A 24,713-nucleotide genomic window follows, 5' to 3' on the forward strand; every position below is an offset into this window, starting at 1 on the left:
TGACTATTTCCCACCTCTGATCAGATTGCCAGCCCCTTGCCCCAAAACCTCCCTCTTAGCTGATGACTTCCATTACTCTTTTTTTTGAAAACATAGAAGTAATCCAAAGAGAATTTTCAGACACTCCCACCTTCACATCTAAGCGTCGAGCAACATCTTTACCCAACTCAGCCTTCCCTCCTGTTACTATGGAAAATGGGTCCTTGCCCCCACCTGAGGTCAACCCTGACATAAGGGCATTCATCTCGCATACTTCGGTCTACTTGAGGACATCACTCCAACAGTCCTTGCCCCCCACCCCATGAAATCATCTATGTATCCTTTCTTCTGGATTTTCTCCATCAGCATGTAACCATTTTTTAAAATCTCCCATCTTAGCGGGGAGGGTATAGTTCAGTGGTAGAGCGCGTGCTTAGCATGCACGAGGTCTGGGTTCAATCCTCAGTACCTCCTTTGAATTAATAAATAAATAAAAACCTAATTATCTCCCCATCCCCCAAAAAAAGATTGAGAAAATCTCCCATCTTAAAACAGAAAAAGCAATCTCTCAACTCCCAACGTTTCCTGTCAATTACCACCCCCTTTCTCTCTTTACTATGGACTCAAAGTTTGTGTCCCCCAAATTCATAGTTGAAGCCCTAGTCCCATCGAGGTCACTGGTGACATCCCCCTGGTAAGCACTGGGGGCGGGTCTCGCTCCTCCTCTTCCTGCTTCTGTTAGCATCGGAAGCCACAGGTCACTCCCGCCTCCTTGATGACCCTTCTTCCCAGGGAGCCCCCAGCACCTCAGGCTTCTGTTAGCATAGGAAGCCACAGGTCTCCTCCCACCTCCCTGGCTGCTCCTTCTGTGTCTCCTTGCTGCTCCTTCCTCCTCCCTGGGCTCAAGAAAGAGCCACAGGGCACAGAGCTCCTCTCACCTTTATCTGCACTTGACCTTTTGCATGCCCTGGACTCATGCCCTTAAACACGACCTCCCCAGTCTGTGTGTGCAGCCTCACCCTTCCCTGGACTCCTGCAGTCTCTAGTCTAGAGTGTCAAGCTGAGCACCATCACCTCCACAACACCACTCTCACCTCGCACCCTCCTCCCTACACTCAAACCCACAGCCCTCGCCCTCACTGTCCCCTCTCCGCCCTTACCCACTCCATCCTCAGCCTCACCCCCACCCTGAGTCCCTTCATCTCCACCCACATTGGTCTTTACTTTCCTCTAAATATATTCCAACTGCTGGGACCTTGTACTTGCTGTTCCCTCAGCTTTGAACCCTTCCTGGCTTTTCTTGGTTCTGATTTCTTCTTATCCTCCAGAGGCTCTGCCCATGGTTACCTAGTGTGTCCTCAGCTCCACCCCCTCCCAGCTACCCTCCATCACATCATCTCACTTCTTTCCTTTGGAGCATTTAACACAGGCTGTCATTATTGGACTTGTTTATTTGTGTACTTGGCTGATGTGTTCCCTTCTCTGTGCAGGGCCCACGGCAGATGCTCAGTAACTATTACTCAAATTGATGAAAACCGGAACGGATGGGCTAAAGAAGCCCAAGTGTCAGGAACAAACAGCCACCTCCAGAGGAAAATAATGCATCATTTATTTATAAAGAACCCATCCAGTTCTGTATACCAGCTCTACCTCCTACTAGGGTAACATTTTCTACTTTGTAAGGTTGTCAGGATTAGATGAGAAAATACAAGTAAAAGAGCTTTGACTAGTATCTTGGCCCATAAACATTGACCATCGTTATTATGACTTGGAGAACAAATGGAACCAGGTCTAAGGAGGACCCTTAAAGGAATAAGTAGCTCCTGCCTAGAATTCACTTCCTTTCTTCCCCCTGGCAAACTTCTACTCATCCTTCAAAACCTAACTGGAATATTATCTCCTATTTTTTTTTTTTTTTTACCTATTAGTAAGATTTTATTGAGCGCCTTTTGTGGGTCAGGCTCTGGGCTTGACTGATTTCAAGAGGGTCAGAGACAGGGGCCCCTTCGCAGAGCTCACGATGACGTGTGCAGAAAAGGCGGGGACCCTGGAGAAAATGACACTCGGTGAAACAAGTACCTTCCGGGCCAAGAAAGGCAGAGGGGGGCCGGCAGGAGAGGCTCAGAGCTTCCTCTCTCACTCTCCTGCCCAAACCTACCTCTTCGGGGAGAACTGGCTGATGATGGGGGTGGGGTCTTAATTATTTGGAAGCTGAGGACGTTCATTTCACCTCATTGAAGTCTCACCTCATCAACGGGAGGCCGCCCTGTTTAACCCGGCTCTGAGGCTCTAAGAGGTCAGGAACTTGGCCGAGAGTCCCGCCAGGCAGCCAAAGGCAGCCCTGGGATTCCAAGCGCTCTCACGGGATCTCCCAAACACGGGTGTCTGCGGGAGGGGAGGGAGGGGCGGCTGTTGCTCTCTGGCGCCCTCAACTGGCCGTCTAGGAAATGAGGCCGCGCGAAACCACTCCTGTCCCCCCCCCGAGTCCGACGGGACAGAGCCGGTCTAGCCAGGGGGACCGTGCACCCTCGAGGAGCCCGCAGCCAGGGTCCTCGGGCCCCGCTCTGCGCGGCGTTCCCGCGGCTCCAGGTTCCAGACTCTGTCATCCCGGGCGGGGTCCAGTCGGAACCTCGCACCCTCGCCAGGAGCCGTCCTTTCCATCCGCGGGTTCCCGCTTCTCCTCCTCTGGGCGAGGTTTGGAGGGCCGCGACCGTGACCGGTGGCCGCCAGCCTGGGAAAGGTGGACAGGAGCACCGCGCCCGAGTAACGGTGCACCCAGCACGGAAGGAGTGTCGCCTGCAGGTCACCCAGAGGACACCGGGAGCAGAATTCCTGGGGTGGGAGTGAGGGGAGGTGGGAGAGGAGAGGCAGGCAGGGGGCGGCTGGGCGTTGGATAGGAAGCACTGCCGGCCTGCGGCCTGACCTTCCAGGGCACCCCCCGGGAGAGGCGAGGAGGGCCAGCACAGGGCGCCCGCACGCCTCCCGGCGCACTCCCCCTGCGCCCGGCGCTCCAGCCGCCGGCCCCGGGCCCCAGCTGCTTCCAGCTCCACGACCGTTGGACGCCGGGTGGGGTCCATCGGGAGAGGTAGGAGGGAGCCAGGGACGGGGCAGACAGGCGGCGGGAGCTCGCGCGGTCTCCGCGGACAGACTCCCGCACCAAGGGCGCCCCGCCACCTTCCTGCGCTGTCCCCGAAGATGTCCGGAGCTATCTTCGCTCCCCTGGAGGGCCCGAGCGCGCTGGACGCGGCAAGCGGCCACCCGCTTGTGTGCCCGCTGTGCCACGCGCAGTACGAGCGCCCGTGCCTGCTGGACTGCTTCCACCACTTCTGCGCCGGCTGCCTGCGCGGCCGCGCCGCTGATGGCCACCTCTCCTGCCCGCTGTGCCAGTGAGTGCCTCCAAGGCCCCGAGGAGGGGAAACTGGCTCTACCTGAGCAGGGACCTACGTGCAGGAAGGGCAAGGCTCTGACTCCTGGTGGAGAAGGCTAGGAGAGGTCTGCACCCAGCTGGTACTTCTCCAACGGAGAACGTGAAGCCTCCCACCCATTTTACAGATCAGGATAACTGAGACCTGGGGTTATCGCCCAAGGCATCCCACAGAAAGTCAGGGGACAAGGACGGACTACAAGGCATGCCCTGTCCACCCAGTGCTACTGGAATATGGGAATCTCAGCACAGCTTCAGAACACTCTCAATCAGTAACTCACCTGGGGGTCCTGAAGTCTTAGGTCAACATAAGCATGTTATGTTGGCTCAGGTTACCCAGGGTGGCCCTAAATTTGCCCAATGCAGTGAGAAGGAGTTGAAGGGGAGGCTTTTGCCTTTGGCACCCTGGGTTGCCAACCCCGTCCCAGGATTTCCCCAGGACTGGAGAGGGACAGGGTCAGAGTGAGCAGTGGCTGAGATATTTATAGATGTCAGGCCTGCAGGCACCCCACCTCTCAGTCCTATTTTCAGTTCCAGCCTGGAATGTATGGGGCAGGAAGTGGTAGGGTGCCTTGGGGAAGGGGCATCTGGATCTTGGCTGAAGCTTCTCCGCAGATACCAGACGGTGGTGAAGGGCCCCAGCGGGCTCCCTCCAGTGGATCGGCTGCTGCAGTTCCTGGTGGACAGCTCAGGAGATGGCCTGGAGGTGGTGCGCTGTGCCAACTGTGACCTGGAGTGCGGCAAGCAGGCAGGGGTGCCTGGGGGTGGGCTGGGGAGCGGAGAGTGCCAGGTTGCACAGTCCTGATGCTTGGAGTGTTGCCAACATGTCCTCAGAGGGTTATCCATCAGTGGATTCTCCAGCACTTCTCTCAGCCACCCTGTATCCAGAATGTGGGCCCGTTTTACTGGCGTGGAGACTGAGGTCGAAAACAACTGACTTGAGCCAACAGCCAGATAGTTGCAGAGATTAAGACCATTTCAGTTTAGGGGGAGCTTACTGGTCCCCAACTCAGGGTGGAGTTGTAAATTGGAACAGGAAGGGCAGTCCAGTGCACAGACCTGGGCCAGCTCTCCAGGGTCCACTGCTACCTGGGTAGCTGTGCACAGCTATCTGCAGCCCAAGGGGAAGTGAAGACAGTGTGCTGCTGGGGATGGGTGATCCTGAAAGACCAGGGAGCAGAGATCAGGCTTCAGGCTGGACTGTGAAGGACACGCAGGACTCTCTCCAGCCTGTGAAGGCTGAATGGGGTATTCCAAATCCAGAAGGATGTCCCTGCAGGAGCAAAAGTTTGGGGTGTACTGGGCAAATTCTAGGATATGTGTTACCCAGAAGTACAGACAACCAGCAGGAGGTGAGGGGCTGAAGGTAGAGAGAGCGTGGGAAGGAAATGGCTTGAGTGCCAAAGGAAAGAGTTGTGGGGTGATGTCTGTACTTTCTTAGCCGTTGCTGGAGTCAATGCCCTGGACTCTCAGCCCTGGGGAAGGGCACCTGCACACCGTCACTCCTATTCTCCTCCCAGCCAAGTGCCGACCATATGGCTGGAGTGAGCACAGCCATTTGGCTCCTATTGAAGGTACCAAGGGAAGTTTGAAAGGTCTTCACACACACAGACACACACACGGTTTTGTTGTAGGTTAAATGTTTTCCAAATGCAGTGTCTGCCCTCCCCACAACCTCATATAACCCCCTCCCCATGCCCGTTTTGGGTACCTGCCTTTTACTGGACCTGCTTACCTAGTCTCTGGGCAGCGGTATTCCCATCTGTCAAAGGGGTATATTAGGGCGCTGCGCGTCGGAATCCCATGAAAGGGCTGCAGTTGGCCGCGAGCCTGCCCCAGGCTGCAACTGATTCGCGCAACGACGTGTGGAGGCTGCAGTTCCCTCGCGGGCTGTGATCGGGCTCAGGTTCCCAGTCCATGGGCGGGCTGAGCCCGAGCTCTGTGCGCAGGACGCGGAGACCACGTACTTCTGCAACACCTGCGGGCAGCCGCTGTGCGCGCGCTGCCGCGACGAGACGCACCGGGCACGCATGTTCTCGCGCCACGACATCGTGGCCTTGGGCCAGCGCAGCCGCGACGTGCTCCAGAAGTGCAGTGAGTGCGGCGGGCCGCGTAGGGACCGGCGCCGGGGCCGCGAGTGGGGATGGGGGCGGCACCGTCCGGAGCCATCACTGCCGCCTCCGCCGCAGCGCTGCATGCCGAACCCTACATCATGTTCTCCACCGACAAGAAGTCGCTGCTGTGCATCCGCTGCTTCCGGGACATGCAGAGGTGGGGAGAGGGCGCGGGAGGTGGGGGGGCTGGAGGGCGGCCCGGAGCGGGGCTCACCCGCGGGCTCCCCGCAGGGAGAGCCGGGCCCACTGCGTGGATCTCGAGTCGGCGTATGTGCAGGGCTGCGAGCGGCTGCAGCAGGCGGTGCTGGTGAGCGCGGGGTGCCTGGCGCCGGGGCTGGGGTTGGGAACGCACGCCCACGAGACTGAGGCCGCCCTGTTCCCAGGCAGTGAAGGCCCTGCAGACCGCCACGCGGGAGGCCATCGCGCTGCTGCAGGCGATGGTGGAGGAGGTGCGACGCAGCGCAGCCGATGAGGAGGCCGCCATCCACGCCCTCTTCGGCAGTATGCAGGTGAGGGGCAGGGGGGCAGGACGGCCATAGGCTGAGCATCCTTATCAAACATGACCCGGTGCCCAGGACACAGCGCAGGCCCCACAAGGCGCCCTTGTGGAGTTTCCAGTGCAGGTCAGCAAGCATTGAGCTCCTTCCAGGAGCTACTTCATCTCAGGTGCCAGGAGAGTTCTAGAAGGGGAGCAAGGCCCTGCCCCAGGCTGATGGTGAAAGGTGGTCAGGAAGACGTCCTTCGGGGGTGACAGTAAAGGGAGGGCCCCAGGGCTCTCAGGCAGTGGGATGCTAGAAGGAGGCAGCAGAGCTGGTAGGCTGGAGAGATGACCAGCCTAGCCAGCTGTGTGGCTGGGGCCCAGGGGAGTGGGAGAGCCGTGGGAGGTGGCAGTCAGTGGCAGACTGTCCCTCCCAGGACAAACTGGCAGAGAGGAAAGCGCTGCTGCTTCAAGCTGTGCAGAGGTGAGTGGTGGTGGGGTCTCCACCCCCTGCCCCTTGGCCTCCAGACACCTATCTCACAGCCTGGGCCTGGGCCTGGGCCTGCCCTACCCTGGGGAGCAAGACATCCAGGTGACACCGGTGAGGAGGGCAGGGGGGCTCAGGGCTCAGGGAAGGGGTTACAGGGAATGCTGCACAAAGCTGGTGGGGAGCTGAAACCACCCAGTTCTGAGGCACCCCCATCCCAGGTAGGGGTGGGCAGCCCTCACCTTGGAGATGAGGCTGCCTGCCCCTCCACCAGCCAGTATGAAGAAAAGGACAAGGCCTTCAAGGAGCAGCTCTCCCATTTAGCCACTCTGCTGCCCACCCTGCAGGTAAGGGGAGCCGGGGGTGCGGGCTGGGCACCCCAGCCCGGCCAGGCACTGAGCAGTGTCCCTCTTGCAGGTTCACCTGGTCATCTGCTCTTCCTTCCTCAGTTTGGCCAACAAGGCTGAGTTCCTGGACCTGGGCTATGTGAGTGCCACCAGCTCCTGCGAGTGACCCCCCTCTACCCACCAGGAACCTACCCTGCACACCCGAAACCCCTGCCTGGAGGCTGGACCGGGGTTCTCTGGGCTTACCTTCCCCTCCTCCACGCTGTCATCTACAAACCATTCAGGGGTCAGCTGAGTCCCTTTTAAATGGACAGCAAAGCCTGGAAGGGAATATAGGTCTCCTCCCCCGAAGTGCTGAGTGTCTACTGGAGTCCAGACCCCCCAACCTTTCCTGAAGATTTGGGAATGGGATTGATGTGGGCATCCGGGCCAATCCCAGGGAGGATTGGAGCTGCCAATGGACAGCAGGGAAAGTCCCAAAGACAGACTTGCCCTCGGGGCCACCCTCCTCACTGAGGTGGGTCACCCCCACCCCCCACCCACCTGAGCGCCCTCCCTCGAACCGGCCGCAGGAGCTGATGGAGAGACTGCAGGGCATCGTCACACGGCCACATCGCCTGAGGCCGGCACAGAGCAGCAAGGTGCACAGGCGGTGCCGCTGGGTGGGCGGGGGCAGGCCGGGGGCCCGGGGGGTATGGAGCTGCCTCAGGACCTTGTCCCACCTCCCAGATCACCAGCGACCACCGCAACGAGTTCGCACGCTGCCTGGAGCCGCTGCTGCTGCCGGGGCCACGCTGGGCGGCGGGTGCTGGGGGTGGCACCAGCATGTGAGCCGCGGGGCGCCCTTCCAGGCACCGGGACCCGGGAGGAGGGGGCGGGCACAAGGTCCCGGTTGGGTCAGGGGCCACCGCACATCACCCTTCCCAGCTCTCCGAGCTCCCCGCGTCGTGTCTGGGTGCCACCGACATCGTCAGGGCAGAAAGGCGAGTCTGCCTAGCCAGGAAGTAGTCTTTGGGGCCCCCCCAGATCGGAAACCCCTGGTAGAACTGGTGCGGACTTGGGTCAGGGGTGGACAGGAGGACTTGAGGGCTGCCCCCAAACGCTGCCGCAGTCTTAGCTCCTTTCCTCCCTGAAAGGAAGGGGTAGCTTAAGGTGGGACCTGGGTGGCCAGAAGCTTCAGGGGGTCTGACTTCCGGGCTCCAGTCTGGAGAGCCAGAGACCCAGGAGGAATTAGGAGAAATGCCTAAGATGTGTGTGCCAAGGACCCCAGGGCCCCAGGCAAGGGAGACTGCACGGCAGGCCAAATTTCCAAGGTCCAGGGTATGTTAGTGAACATACTGTCTGCTGGGGACCAGCCCTAAGGATGGATTCTTTTCTGCACATCAGCATCACTCTCAGGATGTTTTAAAATATCCTTCTGATGTCACTGGCCTTGGGTGTGGTCTTGCATCAGGTTTTTTCAGAGCTCCTGCATGGTTCTGGTTTGCAGCCTGGGGTGAGAGGGCTGAGAATGCACTGGGAGGCTAGGAGAAGGAATGACACTGTGGACACCCCTCCCCCAACATCTATATCCATTCTGGTTCTCTCCCTAGGCTAGCAGGGGGCTCGGGCCCCAAGGTAATGCTGGGGCCCAGCTGTCCTTCCCCAGTGGGAAAGATGTTGGGGTCACCGGTCCAAAAGCCCACGCTGCACCGGTCCATCAATACCAAGGTGCTGCTGGCAGAGGGTGATGATTCACCCTTCACGGAGCACTGCCGCCACTATGAGGACTCCTACCGGGTGAGGATGTCAGAACTTGAGGGCTGGGAAAGGCTCCTCCCCTTCTCCCTAAGGTACACTGGCCAAATCTAGTCTTGGCCACGTGGCCTGGAAGCCATCCCTCTGCTGTCGCCCCTGCCATGCACACAGCCTGCGGGGAACAGACACTCATGCCGTCTCTCCCCCCAGCGCCTGCAGGTGGAGATGCAGAACCTGAAGGACCAGGTCCAGGAGTTGCACCGGGACCTCACCAAGCACCACTCGCTCATCAAGGCCGAGATCATGGGCGACATTCTGCACAAGTCCTTGCAGGTGGACGCCCAGATCACCACGGAGTACGCGTCTGTGGAGGGGATGAGAGTCGTCTTCCAGGAGGTAGCCCCTCCCGAGGCACCTCCCTTCCCTGCACCCCATTTGTCAGCATATACATGGGCTACCCCAAGACAGGAACGGGAGTGGGGAGGACCTTGGCCTGGTGCCCTATGAGGCCCTCGTGTGGCAGGCTCTGGAACCTGGGTTTTGCCACTTGGAACCATGGGAACTGGCTGCAGGTGCCTGATGGCTCTGAGTAGCTAGAGGACAGAAATGCCACCAGTGGAAATTCCAACTCACAGTCACATGCCATGTCCGACTCACTTTCTCTTTCAGATTTGGGAGGAATCCTACCAGCGGGTGGCTAATGAGCAGGAGATTTATGAAGGTCCCAGGCAGCTGATGCTGGGTGCACCGCAGCCCTGGAGCTAAACCACATGCTTTCAGGGGCAGGAAGTCAGTTACCCATTAACCAGCTATGAACCCCCATGCTCTTCCCCTTAGCCCTTGCCTTTGCCTCACAGCTGCTAACTGACCCCAAAATTATACATCTCCTCAGGATTCAGTAAGTAGGATGCCTTCACAAGTCTCCTCTCACTCCTTACTTAGAGGTCACCACTGAAACAGTTAGGATATCTAAATGGTTTGAGGCTTGAGAGCAAGCATCTGAGGCCAACAAGACCTAACTCTCTGGCCGTGGCCCCCACAGCCCAGCTCCGTGACCTTCTCCAGCTGAAACAGGAGAATGCCTACCTGACCACCATCACCAAGCAGATCACACCCTACGTCCGCTCCATTGCCAAGGTGAAGGAGCGGCTGGAGCCCAGGTGAGACCAGGGGGTGTTCCAAGGGAGCCAGGACACTTCCAAATGTGTGTGGCGAAAGCGCCACACATTTGGAAGAGCCCCACTCAGGGAAGTCCGTGGGCCGGGTTGTGAACGTTTAAACAGGGCACCTGGGCAGAGCAGGTGCTGGCCATCTGCAAAAATACAGAATGAGTGGGCTGCTCTGAGTTCCCACTTCTGGGCTCACAATGGCCCCCCTCTCTACACCTTGGGGGTGCAATGAGGGTCCTCAGCGGATCCAGACAGCAGGACACAGAGGAAAGAGAACTTCCTCAGTACACAGTTAAACTGAGTCTAGACAGGAACCTCGACCAGGCTCTCAGCACCACACTTGGGCACTGAAAGGTGCTACAGTGGCAGAGGTTTTTTGGTGGCAGGTCCTCAATGTGCTGTCTCTCAAGTCACTGGGCCCCAGGGTGGGCTGGTTGCCCTGGAGGGCCGGCGCACAGTGGTCAGCCTGCGCTCTCCCTCCGCCACCCTCCAGGGGACTCCACTTGCCTGGCTCTGGGCAGAGATCTGATTCCTCCATCCGCGTTTCCTCTCTCACGGCTTGGTAGAGCCCATCCCCCAAGCAGCCCTTGAGAAAGGAGGGACTTGTTCTGAATAGCACACGTCTGCAGTATCTTTATTCTGCCTTCACACTTGACTTCACAATGTTTCGCTGCACATTGAATTCCAGATGGAAATTCTTGATTGGAGATGCTTCTCTTCCTTGAGAAGTTTGAAGGCACTCCGATTCTTAATCCTTGCACTGCGACCTACTAATTCTCCGTAGAAGCTTGTGGGATCTTTTCTGCTCCCAGTGTCCTGAAGCTTCACATTGGTGAGGGTCTAGTTCTATCCACTGGGTACTGGCGCGTCCTTTCAATCTGGAAATTCATGTCCTTCATGTTGGGCGTATTTCTTTTTGAACTGGTCAGTTGATTTTCTCCACTTGTGGAATTCTTATTGGACATGGGCCTCCCTGAGCTGGCCCTCTGACTTACCCTCCCCTTTCAGGCCTGTTTTCCATCTCTTTGCTGTTCTTTCTGGGAGATTTCCTCACTTATCTTCTAACTCTTCTATTCATTTCTTCATTTTTGAAGAAAACTTCCAAGAGCTCTTTTAAACATTTTAAACTATAGGCATTTTTGTACCCTCTTCTTGTTACACAGCGTCTTGTTGTTTCCTGGTCGCCCCTCGGGGGCTGATAGGTGTCTGCTTTCTCCCCCCCACCCTAGTGGTGGTGTTTTGTTTTGTTTTTTTAATGGAGGCGCTGGGGATTGAACCCAGGACCTCGTGCATGCTAAGCACGCGGTCTACCACTGAGCTATGTCCGCAACCGCCTCTGCTTTTATTTCTTTAAGTTTCCTTCTCCCTGAAGTCTATTTCCTCCAAGTTACGTTTTGTTTGTTTAGGTTTCTATCTTCCACGTTAAAGGCTTTTCTCAGATGGTCAGGAAATCTTTGATTATGTGCTCATGTTAGGAGTTGGGGTTGGGGTGGGGTTGGGGTGGAGTAGGGCGGGATGGACGCTCTGAGCCCATGGGTGGTGTTTCAGTGTAAGGGATCTGCGTGGTCAGGGTTTTTTGTTTTGCTTTTCTTTTCTTTTCTTTTTTTTTTTCTTCAATGCCTCAATGTCAGTTTTAGATCTCTTCCCGGTTTCCTTCCTGGAAGGTCACCATCTGGAGCATCTGTACGCACACCTGGTTTTCTGGTTCTCACCTGTGTGCTGTACCCTCCCAGAGACTAACGCTGCAGACTTCTGAGGGGTGTGGGCCAGCATGTTCAGAAGCAGGGATCTTGACCTTCATCGTCCTATTTCAGTCCCACTCAGTCCCGCAGAGGCAACGGGGCTGCCCATTCCTGAGCCCCCTGAGGATTCTGGTGGGAATTGGTCTCAGCTTGCTCTGTGCACTTTGAATTCAGGCTTCCCGGGTCTGCTAACTCAGTGACCACTTGTCCACATGCTCTCCAGCCTCCAAAATTTTGGTGTTAGACTTTCCTGCCCTCAACCTGGAGAGGCTTTTCTTTTACCCCCTCATTTTGGTCCCTTTACTAGTTTTAGTGAGTTTGGGGAAGAAGGAAAATTAGGGTGTGTGTGTGTGTGTGTACAATTGCCACATTAATCCAAAACTGTCAAACCTCCTTTTAAGTGACTATTTTAACATGTCACACTGAGAAGTTCCACTCCTCATACCTTCTGCACAAATTCTGATCAATCTTTGTCTATCCAGGACTAGTTACGCTGTTTCCTCCCAAGCTGACATTCAAAGCAGTTTACTCTAGATACTGTGTGATTCCATTTATAAAACCTCAAAACCAAGCAGAACTAACCTCTCATGTTAGCATTTGGGATGGTGATTATCCTGGAGGGCCTCTGGGTGGAGGTGACGTCCTGTGTGCCCAGACTAAGCCATGCCCTTATCATTTGCGCCCTTTCCCTTCTGTGTGCTCTGCTTTGTGAGCAGCTGGCTTCCAGTAGTGTGCTCCTGTCCGCCCACAAGGGGCAACACCTGGGGGAGTCACATCTCTGTGGGGAAATGGCATCTGTGGTCAGTTTCAGTAACTGGAAAGGCACTTGGGCTGGAGCCAAGCTCCTGGAGGTTTGGGGTGAGCAGGAAGGCTGCCTCCAGCCCTCTTCCTGGCACCACTTCCTAGGTGTCTGGGGTTGCCCTCTGCTTCCTCCCCTCCCACTGCTGGCCACGCCCCCCGCCCACCAAGAATCCACTCATCAGTGACCTTTCCATCCCTTGGCCTCAGAAGAGCAGCACTGAGGAGCCTAGACCATCCATCACCTTCACAGTGCTCTGCTCTTGCTTCAGAGACACTCCACACTCCGTTTCCCTCCTGCCCCCCCAGCTGTTCCTTTAGCCCCTTTGGCTTGGCTCTGCCTCCTTGGCTCAAGGCCTAGATGTCAGTCTTCCCCAGGGCTCAGCCCCAGGCATACTCCTCCCTCTGCACCCTCTCCTTCGGGGGCTTCACCCGGTCTCCTGGCTTTAAAACCCCTGTGGTGGTGCAGACGACCCCCAGTCCCTGTCCCCAGTACGGACCCGCCCAAGCTCCAGACTCATATCCAAGTGTCCCTTCCTGGGGGGGGGGGGTCTCTGCTTAGACGGGCACCTCAAATCCTACAATGGCCCCAGGACTCAATTTCCTCCCCTGGAACATGGTCCTCCTGCTTCATCTCAGTAAATGCACCACAGTCACCCAGATGCTCCTGGAAAAAGCCAGGGAGACATCTGGATTCCTTTCCTCACCCCTCTTCCAACCCGTCCCCAGATCCCGCTGGCTCCACTGTCTCATCCACCTGCTTTGTCTCCACTGCAGCCCCCAATCCAAGCCACTGTCGTCAGCCCCAGCCCCGGCCCCTCCAGCACATCACACGGCCAGTGGTCTTTCTAAAGCCTATTGTGCTGGGCCCCGATAGCCTTTCCGGGACCCCCCCACGCCCCGGCCCCCACGGCCTCTCAGTCCCCGGAGGAGCTGGGCTTGCTCTGCTCCCAGCCCCTGCAGGAAGGGTTCTTGCTCCAGGTGCTTCCACGGACGCTCGTCACTCAGGCCGCAGCTTGCATGTCAACAGGCAGGCCTCCCAAGACCACCCTGGTGAAAGGAGGCCTCGCTCGCTGTCACCGTCCGGCTCCACCATGCGTCCTTCCCAGCCTTGGCGTGTCTCCCCGACTGGAACGCAGCTTCTGCGGGACCAGGGCCTGGCCTCCCCCGTCCACTGCCATGGCCCTGGCCCTCAGCAAATATTTGAGGCCCAGAGCTCGAGGCGGGCCCTTGAGTGTTAGCACAAGGCTGTGCAGTGAGCTTAGGGGCACGCGGCGGGCCACCTCTCCTGCCACCCTGGTTCCCAGTAACTGCCGTCTCTCGCCCAGGTTTCAGGCACCCGTGGATGAACAGTCGGACCACCTGCAAAACACGTATGACGACGGCGTGAATGGCGAGACCCAGGCCAGGTGGAGCAAGTCTTCCCACAGCAAACAACTTCATCTCAGGGACACACACGACGACAAAGACAGCCCAGCTCTGCAGCCTCAGCAGGGCCCCAGTTTGTAAAACACGGGGTCGGAGGGGCTCTTAATCTACACAGTGCCTTCAAATATGTGACCTGGTAGATGACAGATGTGGCTGACAGACCTGACCCACATTTTATAACTTGGGGTGGCTGTGTCTGCCGGCCACCCCGCTCACGCCACTGAGCACGCAGGCTGTCACCCCGCGTCACTCAAACCCCCTTACATGAGAAAAAGTGACTGAGAGTTATTTATTTTGTGAGAGCGTTACTATTGACTGGAGCCACAGCGTTTGCCAAAACACTTGCCAGGGGGAGAGAAGAACGTGCGGTAACAGACCTGTCCCCGTCACAGGCTCACCTTTCAGTGTTGCACTCTCAGTAAAGTGTTAGTCACGGGCTGGAGAACAGAGTTGTAGAAAGGCGCAGCTAGGAGAGCCTAGGGGCGCGGGGAGGTCTGCAGCCATCGAGAGCCACAGCGTGGTTGGTGACAGAGCAGAAACTTGTCCCACCCTCCCAGGCACCTCTTTTAGCCCAGATGCTTCAAGGGAGGGTCGATTCAAAGCACTGTCACCATGAGCTAAGAGACCAAACTGCTGCTACTTTGGCAACTGAAAACCATCAGAGGGGGGAGGGTATAGCTCAAGCGGTAGAGCACATGCTTAGCATGCACGAGGTCCTGGGTTCAATCCCCAGTACCTCCTCTAAAAATAAATAAACCCCCACCAAAAATTTTTTTTAAGAAATGAGATAATACTTTAGGAGACGATGTAGTTCTGGTTCAGAAGATATGGTCATCTACTGGTGCCTTCCAGAAGGGCTGGCCATTCTGAAAGCCCTTGCCCGAGTGGACTTCAGCACTGGGATGCAGCGAGGTGGGGGGAGCAGACAGAAACTCACGTTAAGTTTGTTTCTTTAGGAACGATCCAGTAACTGTCTTGGAAAAGAGAGAGAAGACCTCAGAGCCTAAAGGGAACAGCCGGGCTCTGAGCAGCCTCACAGATGAGCCTTCACTGAAAAACAAAGATTCTCATAGACCCAAACCGAAAAACGGGGGTGACGTCCCCACGCGGAGAGAGCGCCCAGCCTAGCAACTGGGACTGGTCCCTGCGGGTCGGGCATTTTACAAAGGCTGGGAAAGTGAAGGAAAGGTGGTTCCCATCGGTTTTTTTTTTTTTTTTTAAGGTGTACTTATGTATCAGCAGTAAACCCCAGAAACTTGGCCAGGTCATAATTTCAGATTCTTTGGCTTAGTCTAGACTTCAAGTTGCTCAAAGTCGTGCTCCTCATGATGGTTACTTGGGACAGTGTCCCTCCCAGTCCATCTGGAAAATGTTAAACGTGTGAACACCCAGCCCGAGGCCCCTCGTTCACCCTGCATCTCCCTGGCATCTGCGGGCTGGGCCCCTCAAGCTTCCGTTGGGGTGCACTTGTCTGAAATTTAGACAAGGAGACTGTCCCACTGTGCAGCAGCTGCTCTGTCTCAGAGGAATCCAGTTCTTCCAGCATCACAGCCCTGCTGTTAACCGGGAGCTGCTGGAAAGTTCCACCCAGTAATCTGAGCGCTGACTCAGCAAAAGGGAGAAACCTTTGCTCCAGCTGAGCTCATGAAGCAAAGCAATAGCACCTGGTGGCCTGCGGCCTGCGTGGCAGGAGGCAGCCACCATCACGGCTTCTCTGCTACCTTTCCTGACCCCAATCGCTCTCCTGCTGTTCGCCCTTTATTAAGATTAAAGCACAATTCACCAGCAACTTTGCTCAAGTAGTTTTCCATCCCTACCCAAGCACCCTTTTTATCAAGTGGAACTTAAAATGCTTAACAACAAAAAAATTAACCTCCATGACCTAAACTGTAAAGTTTCAGAGGCAAAATGATGCCCAGATAGTCACATTTTGAGCAGGTATCGGCTGGATTCAGTGGTTCCAGCAGCGGATGGCTTCTACAAGCCAGGTAGGCCCACAGGTCAATACGCTGGTACCTCAGTTACATCAGTATCTCTACACCTGTCACATCAGAGCCCTGACGCTCCGGTTCCAAGGCATCACAAACCTCCCACGGTGGCCCAGGGGGCAGGAGGAACTTGCATGACAAACTGGTTACAGGTAGGAGTTCAGAACAGAATCAAGTAGGCAAAACACATCTGGTTTTATGCTGTAGGTTCGGGACGTTTCTTAGCCAGAAGCAGCAAGATCCTAGGGTTTCCAAATCCCCCACAACCACACTGTTGTTCATAGTGAAATCAAGTACAGTTTTATTTAAGAATCGGAAATAATCAGTATCTGTCAAAGAAAATCCAGTATTTAAATAAACATTTCTGCATGTAAAGAGTAGAATAATTACTCTGTTAAGTTACTCTCCTAACTACGGGACAGGTCCTTGGGAGCGAGCGCTTGCCGCCACACCTGACTGGCCGGTCTTCGGGGCCCAGGATGCGGCATCAAGCTTTCACAGCAGGGCGCAGGCAGCCAGCCTCTCCCACCACGCTGGACAGGCCGGGGTCGCCTGACCTCGCCAAGTCACTACAGGAGCAGACGCGGTGCGAAAGCACAACTATCTAAGGCAGGAAGAAAGTGCAGAGAAGGGACAGTGGCACACTGTACCCATTACGGAGGGACTGCGACCAAAAGGAGCCGTGCCCGGGCCCGACCGAACCGAATCTATTAGCAAAACCCCTTGGCTGAGGGACACCCCTGCTATCGTGTCTATCACCCAGAGAGCTGAATAAATGGAAGGAAGAACAGAGTTTACTTTTAAGGCTTAAGAAACAGTTTATGGCCATGAAGTGGTGGTGGGGTCTTGCCGCCTCCTGCTTTCTGCCAGGCTGGCCCCACGACCTCTTCCATAAACCATAAACTGCCATTCTCAGCCCCAGCCTACAAATCCTCATAAGATGCTTCATTTTATGCTGCTTCAAAGTTGCTTTGTTCTGTTCAGTGCCTATTTTCCATCTCAGAATCTCCGCTGTAAAACCTGCAATGGAAAAAGAACTCTCTTGACAGTTTTTTAATTTGAGGGAACTGGCGATGCAGCCTCTACCCAAAAAAAGCTTTCGGAAATACCCAAAAAGCCAGTACCTCATTAACCTGATTCTCAGCCGCGTGCACTGTCACTGCTAAATTTATCAAGTTAAAAATACTGCGAAGATCTCAGTGCTAGATGAGAGTCAACCACTTGCCAAATCCTGCCCCAAAGTAGTTCATGTGTTATCCAACTAAGTCAGTGCTGACCTCCCCCCGGGTGACAAACCAGGCTCTGGAGCCACTCTTTAAAGTCACGTCAAGTGCAAGTGGTGCACGGGTCTCACTGCCAGCGCGAGGGCCTGCGTGGCTGGGGGAGGAGGGACACAGACCAACACCTTCTATCTCACTGTCCACAACGCCGGAGGCGCCACCAGCTGCTCTCCACCTGGTAAAGAGAGGACCTCGTGGCCCTCAGTGGTCATGAACGCTGGGTCCAATCCTGCTGGATGTAGTGAGACAGAACTTCCCCTCAAAGAGCTGGGGACAGTCGCCTAAACCCAAGGCATACCCTCTCCGTTTTGCAATCCTACGTGGAGTTCACTTCGCTACACAGTCTGGAGAACAAGTTTAGAACTGACTCGAGTCCCCAGACAGAGGAAGTGCATGCTGACATATGAGGACGAGGAACCAGCCGCCAAGGCTCCAGCAGCCACCCAGGCCAGTCTGCCCATAAGACCCCAGAGAGGGTCGAGGGTCAAGTCTGTCTAGTCCTCACACCAGCAGGGGCCATACCAGTCACCAACGAACCCGTAAACCTCTTTGGTATATATAATAATGAAAAAATTAATTAGGCCATGAAATCTAGAAATGAGTAATAGTCCGAGTTGGTAAAATGCTTTTTTGAACACACATTTCCAGTGTCTGGTACAGCGAATCACGTGCTGTCCTTTTTTTGTGTGACTCATGCAGTACCGGTTTCATTTCTGCCATCTCTCACTTCAGTATTAAAAATGCTTGACATTGTTCTTCTAAGTCTTTACGACACCCCTGTGAGGTAGGTGGTACTGACCCCCTTCGACAGAGCAGGGGGTCTAGGCACAGAAAGGTTTAGTGGCTCCTGGAAAGCCATGTGGCGCGGTGTGGCAGGACCGCGTGACAGCCTGGGGCTGACACCGCCTCAGAGTCATGCCCCACGGGGGCCACTGCGGCACGACAGCACGGAAGGGCTTCACGCTGACACCAAGTTCCTCTCTGGTCCAGAATCCAACAAGGGTCTTAAAGCTTACACGTCTGACGTGCAAAGCCAACCACTCTCCCCGAACCTGACAAAGTACTGACTACATCTCTATTTTTCTCATGAGTTGACTTGCTTGAATTTTGTGGTTGTGTATATACTCAAGCCCCTCTGGGAAAGACGGTTTGAAACGGCATTAGGGACGATGGCATTTTGAGAACAGAACAGAGAAATCAATGGTTAATAGGTTTAAGTTGAAACGCAAAAACATAAGCCATGGTAACATAAGAAGAAACCCCAGGCAGACAGAGAGCAGCACTTCTCCACGTTAACAGGGCCCGGCACAGAGCAGGCGTCCAGGAGGCATTTCTTGGATGAAGAAGAAATGACACATCTGTGACATGCCTGTCACTGGGGACAGCCCCCTCCTAGTGGAGAGCAGGAGCCAGGGCCCCAGAGACGCCACGGGAGACCCCTGGCCTGGGGGGCCCTGGTAACGCGCAGCCTCGGTCGAGTCATCTGGGGGCATCCACGCTGCCTTTCTGCCAAACTTTAAAAGGTGGGGCTCACACGCCAACCAAGTCCCCTTTGAGTTCATACTGCTATTTTAAAAAAATAGATCTGTAAATACGATGGGATCTATGAAGAGCCAAAGTGCCTTGTAAGGAAGTGTCTTTAAAATCGTATAGATGCTCATGCACTTAAGGAGAGAAAGGAGGTTAAAGCTGTGCTGTTTGTGTTTTTCGGTTAAAGTAAGGATTCTGAATGTGTCTCTAACGCTAAGAAGCACTGATGCCTGGTCACAAGTTAGCACGGCGGGCCTTGCGGGGTGGAGCGCGGCCTGGGCTCAGCCCGGGCACGTCCGGAGGGCGCTGCTGAGTATTGCTGCTATTTCCTCCTCGTCCGTCTCTCTCGTCTCCGTCCTGCCTTGATTCAGCCCGAGAACAGGCTGCTCCAGGGTGGTGGGGACGGGGGAGGGGGTCCTTTGGTCCTAAGGCCTTCTGACCACTTGGTCTTGAGTGAAATTCCAGAACAGTAACTGGTGACATAGAAAATGATTAAGAAAATCTACTCTGCAGAGTGGCCGACAGGAGGCAGTTCTGTCCAGGCCGCGCAGAGTCGGGGGCCCCTCGGCCCCGCCCGGACCGCCCCCGGCATGTCATAGCTCCACCTTGACCCCCTTTATAAAAGGCAGGCCCGTGGGCACTCGCTTCTTATACTCCAGGTACTCCTCTCCAAAAAAGTGAATCAGTGAGATTTCCTCCTCTTCTGTCCGGTCGCGGAAGAATCGCCACACGGTCAGAGCGTAGCTCACACCGCAGATGGGGTTACACAGCATGACCTGTTGGAGGAACACGAGGTTAGCGGGTCCAGGTCAGTGTGATTCGATTCCGTGAACTTTAGCAGCCTCTGTGGCTCTCCCACACGCACAGCGGACTTCCAGGAAAGTGCCTGACAGACTCTCCAAATGCTACCTCTGAGCGCCAGGGCCAGGGCGCCACTAACCGAAATCACATCATCACTTTCACAACAGAACTAAACACTCGTCACCATTTCTTTTTTTTCCATATGCTTTTCTGTTGTTCTTCTTACCTGATACCTAAACATTAAAAAGAAAGATCAACCTCTTGGATTTCAACCCTCAGGTAGGGGTGACAGCAACTCCTCCCCCACCTCAATGTGTGAATCCCCAATTCCACGCACCACCGCCTTCCCGAGGGGCTCCCAGCACATTCCTTCCTGTCCTGGCCACACACACCCTGACGCGCTCCCTCCAACCCCACAGCTGCCCGGCCCCCACAGGCTCCCCTGTACTCACACACTGCTACCCCGCTGAGCTGCCCAAACCACTTCTTTCATCAGCCTGCGCCCCTGCTCCACCAAGGCCTAAACCACATCTCCCCAGCCTGGCTTTGGAACCTGGGCAAGCAGCTCCTTGGCCCACTTCCTCTGCGCAGCTCAGGGAGCCCACTGACCACAACCCCCCAACTCCGGTGGACCCTTTCGGGACGCATGTCTTCCCCAGGTGGGTGATTCCGCCAAGAGGGCCAGGCACATGCCCCTCCTTCTCATTCTCACCAGTTTACTGAGCGCCTATTGTGTTCCCAACACACGCCAAGCTCATCACGACCACCACCAAGCCATTCAACCCCCAGAACAAGCCTGTGGGAGCACCGCTGTCCCCACTGAACTCATGAGGGAAGGGAGGCCAATCGGTGAGTGTCAGAGCCAGGACGGGCCCGGCCAGTGACCCCAGAGCCTGAGCCGTCACGGCCGGCAGACACGGGCAGTTTCCAGCGTGCCCTGTAGCGGGCTTTCCCAATCTCAGGCCACAACCTGTTATGGAGCCATGGAATCAATTCAGTGCATCATAAACAGCTTTACAAATAACAGTAAGATAGAAAATAGAGTGCTGTGTACACAGTAAGGGTAAATGTCTGTTCCAGGAAAGATCTGTTCCGTTTTTATACAAACGTGTGTGCTGGGTCATGGTGTAAAAAGATCTATGGTCCAAGAGGTATGAAAAACTCTTTATTCCTAGAGCGCTGAGTTTATTAGTTAGCATTTACGGCGAATTACATGATTCAACTGCAATCAGTTTGTTCCCAGGGAATGTGACTGCCAATACGGGAGTCTTAAGTTTCAAAAATGCAAGTTTCAAAATAAATGCTGTGTAGTAACCTGCCCCTACCATACCACTGGGGTCACCAGAGCGTCCCCATGCACCATGCACTTCAGTGGGATGCCTGGGGGCCCAGAATGGATTTTCCCAAACAAGTGATGAGTCTTCTAAGCTCTCTCCACATCCTCTGGCCAAGACCTTCTAGGACTAAGAGAACAGACTCCAGAGACAGTTGTCAAGAAACACAGCTCGATCTGCAGTCTGAGACAGAACAAGCCTCCTTCACTCACGTTCAGCCTGACACATGACCTTGACCTCATCAACAGCAGCTTCTAATGAAAACCAGCTAAGCCGCCTAGGGAGTGGCAGAGGGCCCTCACCCTGCACGACAGATGGAGTGACTGCACCCAGACTCACCAAGTGTTCGCAAGTTTAGGACTCCCAGATCTTAAGTATACAGCAAAAAAAGGAAGTTAAGAACTAAATCAGTTCTTTTGGCTTTATCACTGGAAACATGGCAGGGAACACTTGTACCTCTTTAAGAGGACCAACAACTTTGTAAATGCACTGAAACCCACTGAAGTGTACACTTGGAAATGGTATGGGAATTATACGTCAATTGAAAATACATTTTAAAGAACTTTAAACGAGGCCAGTATTGCATCTGATACTGTACCTGGGTTCCGATGCTCCAGTAAAACCACCCAACGTAGGAAGGATGCCGGAACCAAGCGTATACTCCACGGGTCACCAGAGTGTGGGTTTCTGATTTTTCATTCTGCACCACGTGGTTGAAATTGGAACCAGCTGTAAACATCGCTGCCTTCCTCAGACATTCTCCAAAGACCACCATCAGCAGCCCCGTGGCGCTGAGCCAGGTTATCTGCTTCAGTTCTGCCAGGGAGATGAGGTGACAAATGGGAAGTGAAGACCCCAGATTGTTGAGTTCCCCCTTTGGATGCTTAAAATGAACCAATTTTCCCAAATACAGGAACACTAGAAAACATGCTAGTGGGCAGTCAGCACTTGTTACCACATTAAAATTAACTATAAGCAAAACACACTCCCCTAAGTTGCGCTGTCCACCCATGTACTTTGAAGCTCCCAAAGCGCAGTCAGAGCCTCGTGGCAAAGAGCTGATGGGCTCAGTCCACATCCGCCCTGCCACACGCTCCCACCCTGCCTTTGGGGACAAGGTCAGCTAAGTGAGGCAGAGGAGGAGCCAGCGTTTCCTGCCTTAGCCCTTTACCAAATCCTGGGAACTACATACACTTTCTTTAACTTGCTGTGGAAAGTTCGGTGTGAGGGTGGGTTCCAGATGCAGTGGTTTTTTGCTAATGAAATCTTCACAAGAACACAGAAAATGAATAGATCCAAATCTCCTGACTATAAAACTGGGATTAGTTTTACCAAAAGTTGGGGCTTCATGTTAGATGGTTCAGGGCTTAAAGCGAAAGGTCAACGTGTCCTCCATTCAAAATCCAGAAGCCGAATTCACAAGCAGAGCCTGGCCTTTATAAAGAGCTTAGTGAGGACAGAGGTCTGGGGAAAGTCACTTGGGAGATTAGACCTGAGACGTGCACCCACGTCACTGTCCTCAGGCACCCCGTGGGAGCCACCTGTCCCCCCGCCAGAAGGGAAAGTAGGGCACACTGACCTGGCCAAAAGATATTTTCGAGTGTGAACTCTATCCAAGAAGAAAGGGCAGCTACTGTATACTCCAGACTGTGATTCAGGAGAAAGGAATCCAAGGACAGACTCTTGGGATTGTTGACTGCCGTGACTAAGTATTCAGAATAGTGGAACAGTGACAGGGAGCACATGTACCTATTTAAACAAAAAAGGAAGAGAGGTAAGCTGGGGCAAGGGAACCAGAAGTCAAAGCACAGATTTGGTCTGAACTTCCCCTGAATTCTATGATGAGGTCCTGTTGTCACCTGTCTGAGAGTGGACATCAGGCACCCACATGTAGCATCCATCACTCCTTGAGATTGCAGAAAGTGGGGTTTTAAAGGGACCACGTTTTTGCATGTCACAGGAGGGGGGAAAAAAAACAAAAAAAAAAAAACAAAAAACCCAAAAAACATAGGCTAGGAAGGCATTATGGGCCTTCAGCCTTTTTTAAAAAAAAATGACACTACACACAGGAAAACATGAAAGAGGGAAATATCAAAATAAAGTAGTGATGTATGTCAAATACAAAAATTCAAAAAACTGAAATAATTCCGGCAAAGAAGGATTAGATGGCTCAGAGTACTGATAATAGGAGATAAAGCTTTTTACCTTGAAGCCACTGGTTCATATCCAGGTCAGGGACTAGAAGGCTCAAGGGACTGAAATCATAGTGTAGGGAAAAATCCTACACTGGCCGTGGGGGATGCACTAGATGTGACCTAATAGAAACGGAAAAGGCCTGTTGAAGACGAGCCAGAGCCTTGCCCCTTCCTGTCACTGAGGACCTGCACCCTCTTCTGGGAAGGGCTGGTCACATTACTCAATGGGCTGCAGCTGCAGAGCGCCTATGGGGAGGGTGCCAGGGAGACCTGTTTCCACCTGCAGCAGAAGGAACCAATGGGCACAAGCTGTCGAGGTCTGAGATGTGGGAATCTAGGTGGACGCTAGAGATCTCATTTCCTTAGAACCCTCAATAGCCCCCAGCCAGCCAGCCAGCCAGCCAGCCAGCCAGGGGTGCAGAAACATCACTCCTGACCCTCTGATCCACCCACCCTCACCTCAAAACTATCATTTCCAAAGCACTCCTTACCAGCCAAAGTGATTCCAAGAAGACTGGCTAAAACTTAGCAGCACTCCACAGCCAAACACAAAGCCAAGGAAACAGGCTCGGATGGCTATCTGAAACAGACCCAAAGGAAGCTCAGTCACCTGGCTGTTCTCAGAGCACACATCCCACTTCCTGGGATAAGCAGGCCACTGGCAAGTACGGAGCCAATTTGCTCAGAGGTTAACAGGGTGAAGCAGGGCTGCCCAGGTTCCAACCCCAAGCCCGCCCCTCTCTGGCTCTGTGGCCTTAGGAAGTTACTTAACCTCTCTGGACATCGGTTTCTCCATCTACACAACGGGGGTGGCCAACAGTACCCGCCTCGGAGGATTACCCACGTAAAACACTTAAGACTAAGCGCTACATAAGTTGCAGCTACCATTACTTATGATTATTGTTATTCTGGGCTGTGGGAAAACTGCGTAAACCTAGCTTATTGGCCGGATTCTCTCAAGTCCACGCAGCGAATCGGGTCGGGGCACCCGGGATTCTGCGCCCAGCCCCCTGCACGTAACTGCGAGGGCCTTTGACCTCAGACTTGACAGCAGGTAGTTCTCCACACCTTAAATTACATAAAAGAACTCGTGGGCCCGCTCACTACCCGCCCCAAGCGCATCAGCCGCACATGCTGAATCGCACCAACTGCAGTTTCCCACCCACTCTTCCAGGTAGAGGGGCCCCACGCCCCCCCAAACTGGAGAGGAGGGGTTCCTCCTGCCACCTGAACTTGAGGCTGCTCAAGAACACGGCCGGGGGAGGCAGCCCCTCTCGCGGGCCGGGCTCTCGGCCGACCCAGACCTCGACCCCCGGGAGACAGTGCCCACTCGCCGCGCCCGGCCCGCCGACCCTCGCCCTGACCCCCGCCCCGGTCCTCGCGCCGGCCTGGCCTGGCCCGAACCTGGTAGCGCGGCGGCCGGTAGAGCAGCAGCAGCAGCGCGTTGAGCCCGGCCACGTAGAGCGCCAGCCCGGTGCGGCCCTGCAGGCCGGCGCGCGTGAGCAGCGGCAGCGCGAGCACCGAGGCGCCCAGCAGGAAGGTGGCGAGGCTGAGGCGCGCCTCGGAGCCCGGCGGAGCCCGCGCCGCGCAGCCCGCCATGGCGCAGGGCGGCGGACGAGCGGGCGCTGGCGCCGGCTGTAGCCCGGGGAAACCCGCCCGCCGCGCCTGCGCACTGCGCCGCCGACGCCGGCCGGGAAGGGCAGCCGCCCGGACCTGCGCGCCGCCCGCGAGCTCTCGCGATACCGCCGCGCGGCTGGGTTGGGGCCCGAATTTGGCGGGAGCGCCCCGCCCCCGCGGCCCCGCCCTGCCGTCCCCAAGGGACAACTGACCCAGTCCGAGCGGCTAGCGGCGAGCGGCAGGTGGCGGGCGGGGCCGCGGGGCG

At 55.3% G+C, this 24,713-nt stretch overlaps 2 protein-coding genes across 3 annotated transcripts; one reads left to right on the top strand and one right to left on the bottom strand.

Moving 5' to 3' along the window:
* Positions 1-3,071: 3,071 nt before the first annotated feature.
* On the top strand, positions 3,072-15,492 carry RNF207 (ring finger protein 207). The gene is made up of 17 exons (XM_032495055.1): positions 3,072-3,365; positions 4,019-4,151; positions 5,353-5,497; positions 5,593-5,674; positions 5,749-5,824; positions 5,901-6,026; positions 6,433-6,479; positions 6,757-6,829; positions 6,900-6,968; positions 7,402-7,470; positions 7,559-7,656; positions 8,422-8,608; positions 8,777-8,962; positions 9,236-9,287; positions 9,609-9,726; positions 13,604-13,684; positions 14,660-15,492. Exons 1-17 carry the CDS (start codon positions 3,175-3,177, stop codon positions 14,829-14,831), a joined length of 1,905 nt encoding a protein of 634 aa, XP_032350946.1. The 5' UTR covers positions 3,072-3,174; the 3' UTR covers positions 14,832-15,492.
* ICMT (isoprenylcysteine carboxyl methyltransferase) lies at positions 10,382-24,520 on the bottom strand. 2 transcript variants are annotated; one of them, XM_032495056.1, is made up of 5 exons: positions 24,236-24,520; positions 23,323-23,411; positions 22,216-22,385; positions 21,235-21,452; positions 10,382-13,637 (listed from the first exon to the last, which is right to left on the bottom strand). In XM_032495056.1, exons 1-5 carry the CDS (start codon positions 24,428-24,430, stop codon positions 13,299-13,301), a joined length of 1,011 nt encoding a protein of 336 aa, XP_032350947.1. In that variant the 5' UTR covers positions 24,431-24,520; the 3' UTR covers positions 10,382-13,298. The 2 variants fall into 2 exon arrangements, with proteins under 2 accessions (XP_032350947.1, XP_032350948.1); XM_032495057.1 differs by lacking the exon at positions 10,382-13,637 and adding an exon at positions 15,969-19,277 and having other exon boundaries at positions 24,236-24,513.
* Positions 24,521-24,713: the final 193 nt, after the last annotated feature.

The sequence above is a fragment of the Camelus ferus genome, chromosome 13 (genome assembly GCF_009834535.1).
Source record: "Camelus ferus isolate YT-003-E chromosome 13, BCGSAC_Cfer_1.0, whole genome shotgun sequence".
NCBI classification, from domain to species: domain Eukaryota; kingdom Metazoa; phylum Chordata; class Mammalia; order Artiodactyla; family Camelidae; genus Camelus; species Camelus ferus.